The 8,859-nt window shown below is 44.0% G+C and overlaps 1 protein-coding gene across 1 annotated transcript; it reads right to left on the bottom strand.

The window, feature by feature from the left end:
- Positions 1-5,737: 5,737 nt before the first annotated feature.
- On the bottom strand, positions 5,738-8,638 carry LOC134454753 (uncharacterized protein K02A2.6-like). The gene has a single exon (XM_063205911.1). It carries the CDS (start codon positions 8,636-8,638, stop codon positions 5,738-5,740), a length of 2,901 nt encoding a protein of 966 aa, XP_063061981.1.
- Positions 8,639-8,859: the final 221 nt, after the last annotated feature.

Here is an 8,859-nt window from a genome sequence, read left to right as displayed (position 1 = left end):
TACAAACAAAAGCAGGTAATTAATGAATCAGTATGAGGATCATCATGTTGTCTCCACGGACGGTAACCAAAACCAAAAACACCTCGTTGCAGGTTGCACCATGCACAAGTAGGCTAAATTGACAAGGCACGTCAGACTAAAGACCGCTGTTCCAGTCGTCCTCACAGCCACCCAAAGTATGCCTATTCAAAAACAACCTTCACCATTTTTACAATGTTGTAGCCACGACGTTAAGTAAAGGGTTTTTATTTCAACTCCTCCACTTTTGTGATTTATTGGAACTCGTGCATATGTGCATGTAACCTATTAAACTTTCTGAACTGATGCCCGACATACAAAACCACCACATACTGAGGTAGGCTACAGGTTGTCCTATCTGTTTTTGTAAGGCAGAAAATATTTCCTGAATGTCATTACAGCTAAACGTAAAAAGGTAGGCCTACATATCAGAGCATGTCTTTGGCATTTCGCTTCTGGTCTCTATTACACCCCATCAGCTGCGCGTTTAAGTCCTGGCTTGGCATTGCATGCCCATGTCCAATTAATTCCCATGTCTGCGACAGAATATAAAGTCTCCATTTTTTCATGACGATCGATTTCCTTGTTCATTCTTCAGCATGCATGTAGCCTAAGTGTAATATGCTGACGGACAGCTGAGATCCACATATTTCCAATAATTGTAATGTCACGTTGCTGTACAGAGAAGCGGAGAAACACTTTTAAAAGTCAGCAAATAGGCCTACTATGTGTTTGTTTAACTGTGGGAATGATCAGCATTTTAAATCATTTTTTGATTTCCAGAATTGTCCAGGCAATATGCCAAACTCCATTTTTAACAAAACGTTCAATCATGTTTATTATTTCAATCAACCTGTCAACCTGTTGCGCACCAAAATTCTCAGCTGAGTTCCCGCCAAAAGTCACGCCCTCTACTTCCTGGTTCATGGGGCAGGGGGAGTCTAAAAATAATTACTGGGCTTGAAAATGAGTGTTTTTTTGGCACCAATCCAAACCTTGGACCTCCACCTATGCACCACAAATCCAAAAATCACTCATTTTCAAGCCCAGTAATCATTTTTTGACTCCCTCTGCCCCATGAACCAGGAAGTAGAGGGCGTGACTTAGGTGCCCCATAGGCAGCAGAGTCACTGCTCGTTAAGAGGCAGCAGGTGAGCCTGATAGAGTGGGAATGACAGATGAGTGGAAAGATGAGGCAGAGTAACAGAACCATGATATTGTAATACCTTTTTTAGTCGATTGTGAGGGGAAAAAATGCCATTTTTTCTTGCTAGGCCTTAAGTTTTTTCTAACTTAATGCAGCATTTAGTATTTAGTTCATATATGTCAGGCTAATCAAGCCGTGAATGCTGGCTTGTTTCTTGTTACAGTTTTTCTCGATTGCCTACACACAATTTTCGGAATCGGTCTTCGGATTCTCAAAACTCTACACACAAATCTCCAAACCTCACACACAACGGGCCAAACTCTTCACTACCTCTGAAAAATGCACGTCTTGTCTCAAAACAATGTACTCTCTTCTAAAAACCTCATTTTGTCGTCAAATGACACACACAGACAGTCACTACAATACACATTTGCAGACCCATTAAAACACTGTTGGGCACAGGGTAAAACTAATTTCTCCCAGTAACTTGTTTTTTTTTTTTTTCTGGCTTGCATGGATACTGTGACATAAGTTGGAAAAACTTCATTCCCACAACACACAAACAGAAACAGAAAGATTTGTATGTCTTTTTCACAAAAACAACACAAAGATAAACGCCACTGCCTATTTGGCAGTACAAAAAAACCATTACATTACTGTATAGCCTATTGCTATGAAAAAAAACTATACTCAACTTGAAACACAGTAGAAACTTATTTTCTTCAGTGTTCTACTTACTAAAGAGGGTATTTTTCTGTAGTAAAATACTGAAATATTGGTTTTTGACTCGGAGTACACAGACGTGTATATATTTTACATATTTTTAAAAATATTTAAAAATTGCAGTAATGTATTGTAAAATATTGGGTAACCACATGAAAGTTATGTCTTGTATAAAATATTTTTGAGTTCAAAAACTAAACAAATGTGTTTTCTCCTTGCATCCACTCATTTTTCATCAATATGACATGCAATGTGTGTCCTTATGAGGTGATGATTTCAGATTGTAAACCGGTATGAAGAGAGTTTGCCCATGTGATGAGGAAGTGAACATAGTATGGCAGTTGATTGTAGTGTTGTGAATGACAGTGTGTTCCATAAGAAACCCGGTGTTTTTCTTTATGAAAATTGAGTGTAATCCAGTGAATTGTGTGTAATGGTGTGAAAAGAGTGTGTTTTAAATCTGGAATTTGAGTGTTAAGTAGGAATTGTGTTTAGTGTTCAGTGACATTGGTTAGGGGAGTTGGGAAATGGGTGAGATGTTCCGAGAATTGTGTGTGAAGTACCAGAACTTGTGTGGAGGCAATCGAGAAAAACTGTAATTTCATATTCAGTATTTAGGAGTAATTGTATTCTTTATAATTTATTTCCCTTTCAGAAAACCACACACACACACAGACATATAATTTATTTGTAATTATTGATTTAACATTATATTATATGGGTAATATGGTTTGGTGGGCCCCAGAATTTTTTCACATTTCAAAGTGGGCCTTGGTCTTCTGAAGTTTGAGAATGGCTGCTGTAGATAAATAAACAGCTCCCCAACCAAATTATAAGAAGAAAGTGGCCCTGATAAATAAGGATGTTCTGCAGTCTCCATAGACAGCACATGGTGGGAGAGGCATTCCAGTGATTTTCCCTTCTGTTTTCACCACACGGTGGAGTGCCTGCTGGTCTGCTTTGGAGAACCACTCTAGGAACCCATGGGTTAGAACACTGCTGATAGCACAGTTGTAAAAGTTCACCAGTAGTGACCTGGGGATGTGGCATTTCCTCAGCTTCCTCAGGTACAAAAGCCGCTGCTGGGCCTTCCCAATTGCAGAGGCGATGTAAGCGCCCCAGGACAGGTCCTCTGCCATGGTCGCTCCCAGAAATGAAAAAGTACTGACCCTCTCCACCACCTCTGAACTGATGGAGAGGGGTTTGTGATTTTAAGGCTATTTTTTTTCCTAAAGTTCACAATCATTTCCTTGATCTTTTTGGTGTTAAGAGCAAGGTTATTGCTGTCACACCAATGAGGTCAGATCTTGCACCTCTGCCCTGTAGTCCCTCTCGTCGTTGTTGGTGAGGCCCAGGACGGTGGTGTCCTCTGCGTATTTGACAATCAGGTTGGAGGGAGAAGAGGCAGAGCAGTCATGTGTGAACAGTGTTTAGAGCAGAGGGCTCAACACACACCCCTCGGGCGCACCGGTGTTTATGGAAAGAGTGGAGGAGATGTTGTTGCCCACTCTGACCCTCTGTGTACGATTGGTGAGGAAGTCCATAGTCCATTTGGTTGAGTTTATGGTGGCGTTTGTAGGGCCAAAGGGTGTTGAATGCTGAACTGTAGTCCACAAAGAGGATGCAAGCATCTTGCTTAGTACATGCCTTAAAAAGCATTAACAGGCATTAAGATTTTATTTCAGCGTAACATCTATACAGTAAGCACAAACACATTCATTGTTACCCAAAATGTAATAGTGACTATGTAGAGTAGAGTAACATTTATTAATCCCGAAGGAAATTTAGGTGTCTAGTAGCATACATACAAACAAAATAGATTATTTCACACTAAACATTCAGATATAAAAAGTCTCTCATTGCAATAGTTGTTATGATTGTTGGAGGAGGGATGGATGGGGGATGGAAGGGGGTCAGGGCGTCCATCATCTCCAACCCCATCATGCCACAGCATATGAAAGCACACTAGCCATGACAGACTGGTAAAACATCCGGAGAAGTCTGTTGCAGACATTAAATTATCTTAGCTTCCTCAGAGAGTAAAGCCTGCTCTGTCCTTTCTTGTAGACTGCATGTGAATTAACTGACCAGTCCAGTTTACTATCCAGAAGTACCCCCAGGTAGTTGTAGGTGCAGACTCCACTCCACTCCACTCTCCACTGTCTCCCCCTCAATAGAGACAGGCACAAGGGGTGGGGTTGTTCGCCGAAAATCAACCACCATTTCCTTTGTTTTGGTGGTGTTCATCTGCAACTGATTGGTCCTACACCATCTAACAAAGTTCTCCACCAGTCCCCTGTACTCCCCCTCCTGCACATCTTGAATACATCCAACAATGGCAGTGTCATCTGACAATTTCTGCATGTGACAGGTCATAGAATTGTAGACATAGCTTTTGTGAATGGGTTAGTGTGTGGTTCCACTAGAAGGGTCTCATTCTGCCCTTTCCAACAGTATGTGAATGGGAAATGTGTGTCCCTGACACAGTAATTAACATCTTCAAACAGTAGTTGCAAAATGAACTGGTCATCAGTAGACAATCGATTGCAAAAATGGCATATCCCTTTAAAGGTGCACTGTGTAATAATTTTAGTAGTTTATTTCCAGAATTAATGTTGCCCATTCACAATGTTACCTTTTTCATAAATACTTTGCGTCACCATCAAATTCTAGGTATTCATTATGACTGGGAAAATTGCAGTTTTCAAACATGAAAAAGGGGATCTTCTCCATTGTCCGCAATTTTGAATTTCCAGAAATAGATCTTTTTAGGGTTAAGCATTTGTCTGTTTCTATACAGCAATATCACATACAATTCAGCTCTGAAATAATCTCAATTTAATATTTTCAAGTTATGGAATGATATTATCCCTTATAAGGTGTTCGGGTCATTTTGAAATAGTATTCGTTATTATTATTCCTTCACACTGAGATTCAATGGCTTTGGCTCATTTTCAGTGAGAAACATGAATCTGAAAACAAAAAACGTGACCCCCTCCTTGCTAACCCCCCCCTGCACATGTCTATTACACAGGAGGTGTTTTAACCCGTATCACTTTGGGGGACTTATACATCAATATTTTCTAAACTCTCCCTGTCCCGGAAACGGGTATTTTGTCCCAGAACTGGGCCCTCATGAAGTTTGTGATTAATGGTTGTATTTTATTTCAAAATAAGTTGATTTGAGTGAGGGATAATGCACTCTATTTGCATTAAATAAATGATATCCACATCTTTTGCCTTAAGAATCCCCCACCTCGCCCACCCCTAGTGCACAAATGGTTTGGTCCGTCATAACGAGGCAGATAAAAACGGCAGAAAATGAAGGAAAAGCAAAAACTACAAGAAGAAACCAGGAGCCTCAGGAACTCCGTAAAATATTCTTCAGATGATCATGTACTAGCAAAGGCAAGGGGGACTAACAAATCAAAAGTTTTCCATCAGCATAAGCAGACACCCACTGCACTGCATCATTCATGATAAAAAAGGAGATCACTCAGATCAGTCACACTAATGAACACAGAAAATAGGCATTGCATTTAATCATGTCATAACTGTAATAAAGTGACTCGTAGTCAACTTCGCAGGTTCGACTTTATTGAACACTAGCTGCATCACTCATGTACCCTGGCAGCATACCTGCTATCTATTTATACTTGACCCCAAGGACCCCTGGTGGGCCTATCTAAATGCCTGAATTAAAACAGTGCAACATCACATTACTACATTCCCTCCCCCCAAAGTCCAAAGTCCCAAAAATGTTTGTTGAATTTTTTTTTCTTTTTTTTATGAACAAAGACTGAACTACGAGGTAGGGGTAGACTGCCCTCCTCGAGGCACCCACGGGGATTATTGTGCCCCTGGAAGGACGTAGTTCTTGAGATAAGTGGGTGCCTGCCTAAGTCTGACTGGGAAACGTGGTTCCTCCTCAAGAGAAGGTTCAGGCGGCCCTGGGCCACCTGTCTCCTGTGCCGGCGGCTCTGGCTCTGGCTCTGGATCTGACAGTTCGGGAGGAGCCAGGTTTTCTGGTACGCTTTCCTCTTGAAAGGTGGCTTCCACTCTGTCCTGATCGTAACGAGGACGGATCTGGTCCTGATGTCGCCTGGCCACTTTTCCATCTTGTGTTTTCACCCTCCATGAAACTGGCCCTGTCCTCTCGATGAGCGTTGCAGGGATCCACTTCTGACCCGAATATCCTCTCACATAGACTTGGTCTGATTCTGTGAATGCTCTGTCTCTGGCATGCTTGTCATGATATTCTTTCTGCATGGCCTGTTTCTGTCCCACTTTGTCTCCAAGTGCAGGGCAAACTAAATCAAGAACACTCCTGAGTCTCCTATTCATGAGGAGCTCAGCTGGTGTGGACCCAGTTGTGGTCTGAGGGGTTGATCGATACTTAAACAGGAACCTTGAGACTTTTGTCTCCAGACTCCCCTCCCCCATCTTCCTGATGCCTTCCTTGAACACCCGCACTGCACGCTCTGCGCAGCCATTTGAAGATGGATGATAAGGTGCTGTGGTGACATGCTTTATGCCATTCTTGGTAAGGAATTGTTTGAATTCGGCACTGACTAGACTAGGCCCATTGTCGCTGACCAGGACAGCTGGTATTCCATGAGTGGCGAATATGCTTCGCAACTTTTCTATGGTAGCGGTGGATGTTACAGCCTGCATTGGATGAGCTTCAATCCACTTCGAGTAAGCATCAATGACAATCAGGAACATTTTTCCTGAAACTGGCCCGCAAAAATCCACATGCAGTCTCATCCATGGTTGTGCGGGCCACTCCCACGGATGTAAGGGCGCTGCAGCTGGAGAGGCTTGGTTGATTTGACAAACGTGACATTTACGCACTGCTGCTTCCAGCTCAGCATCCATGTTCGGCCACCACACATAGCTTCGAGCTAGCATTTTGATCTTTGAGGCTCCTGGATGGGCCTCATGTAGTTCTTCTATCATGGTCTCTCTTCCTTGAGGGGGTATTATCACCCTGCTACCCCACAGTATACACCCATCCTCCATGCTCAGTTCATGCTGCCGTCTTACGTAGGGCTGGAGCTCGGGATCTGTGCAGGTGACGGGCCAAGAGCCTTGTCTCAGCCACTGCTGTATTCTTGACAGTACGCGGTCTCTCCGTGTCCAGTCGCGGATCTGCTTGACTTGCACTGGTGTGCCATTCATGTGTTCCATAAGCATCACCACCTCCTCCTCCTGGGGTGTGGCCTTGGGACGGCTCGGCAGAGGAAGTCTGCTCAAGGCATCGGCATTCCCATGTCTGGAGCCCTCCTTATACTCCAAGGTGTATTCATAGGCCGCGAGCATCAATGCCCACCTTTGCATTCTGGCAGCCGCCTGCTGTGGGATGCCCTTAAGCTCTCCAAAGAGACCCAGGAGTGGTTTGTGGTCTGTGACTATGGTACAATGTTTTCCATACAGGTACTGGTGGAATTTTTTTAGGCCAAATATTATAGCCAGAGCCTCCTTTTCCAGCTGAGAGTAACCACGTTCTGCCGATGACAAGGACCGTGACATGTATCCTATGGGTCTATCTGCGCCGTCTTGGAGCCGGTGGGATAACACTGCTCCCACGCCATATGGGGATGCATCACAGGCCAGGTAGAGGGGTTTTGTGTCATCAAAATGCATTAACAGTTGTTCAGACTGGAGGCACTTTTTCGCTGCGTCAAAGGCACTCTCATGACATTTCTCCCATTTCCATGGCACTCCTTTTCTGAAGAGTTCATGCAGGGGCTCCAGCACAGTGGCTACATTCGGCAAGAAGCGATGATAATAGTTCAGCATCCCCAGGAATGACTTAAGCTGAGTCTGGTTTGTTGGTGCAGTTGCATTTGCAATGGCCTCAACTTTGTCTGCCACTGGTTGAATCCCTGCATGATTTATTCGGTAGCCCAGATACACCACCTCTGGCGCCATGAAAATGCATTTCTCTCGCTTAAGGCGGAGTCCTGCTGCATTCAGTCTGGACAGTACCGTCCCTAAATTCTGTAGATGGCTGGCATCGTCCTTCCCCGTCACAAGCATGTCGTCTACTCGCACCACCACCTGAGGAAGCCCCTGTAGTAAATTGTCCATGGTGCGCTGAAAAATGCCTGGGGCTGAGGACACCCCATAGGGCAGTCTGGTGTACTGATACAGTCCACGATGTGTGTTTATTGTTGTGAATGTCTTGGAATTTTCCTCCAGTGGCAGCTGCTGGTAAGCCTGAGACATGTCCAGTTTAGTGAACTTGTGCCCTCCTCCCAGCACTGCCAGCAAGTCTTCCGTCTTTGGAAGCTTTGACACTGGATTCACTGTAACTTTGTAGTCACCACATATCCTTATGCTCTTGTCTGGTTTGACTATGGGGACTATTGGGGCTGCCCACTCAGCAAAACTAACAGGCTCTAAGATCCCTTCCTTCTGCAGCCTGGTCAACTCAGTTTCAACTTTTTCTTTGAGCGCATATGCCAAGGGCCTAGCCTTAAAGTAGCGAGGCTTGGCCTCTGGGTCTACATAGATTTTAGCGGTAGCCCCCACTAGTGTGCCTAATTCACCTTTAAACACATCCTGGTGTTGTGACAGCAGAGTCTCTAACTCTTGCTGCTGTCCTTCTTGGAGTTTGAATATGGCTGTCCAGTCTAGTCTCACTGCCTTGAGCCAATCTCTACTCAATAGGTTTGGGCCCTCCACTCTAACCACCAATAAAGGTAGCTGCTTCGTCTGTCCTTTGTAAATGACATTTGCATGCATCTTTCCTAGCACATCCACCCTATCTTTCGTGTAGGTGTACAGTTTTATTTTTGCAGGATGAAGTCTTCCACACCCTATCTGCCTGTATGTTCTCTCATTCACTATCGTCAAGCCTGCCCCCGTGTCAATTTCAAATGTGACGTCAACCACAACAGTGCCTTAGTAACATTGTTTTCCATGACCGTCAGTGACCAAAGCTAAGGAAATGCGCAGTAGCCCGC

Source organism: Engraulis encrasicolus, chromosome 8, assembly GCF_034702125.1.
Source record: "Engraulis encrasicolus isolate BLACKSEA-1 chromosome 8, IST_EnEncr_1.0, whole genome shotgun sequence".
NCBI classification, from domain to species: Eukaryota; Metazoa; Chordata; class Actinopteri; order Clupeiformes; family Engraulidae; genus Engraulis; species Engraulis encrasicolus.
The sequence above is the reverse complement of the archived record's forward strand: the minus strand, read 5'-3'. Positions and strand labels throughout refer to the sequence as shown.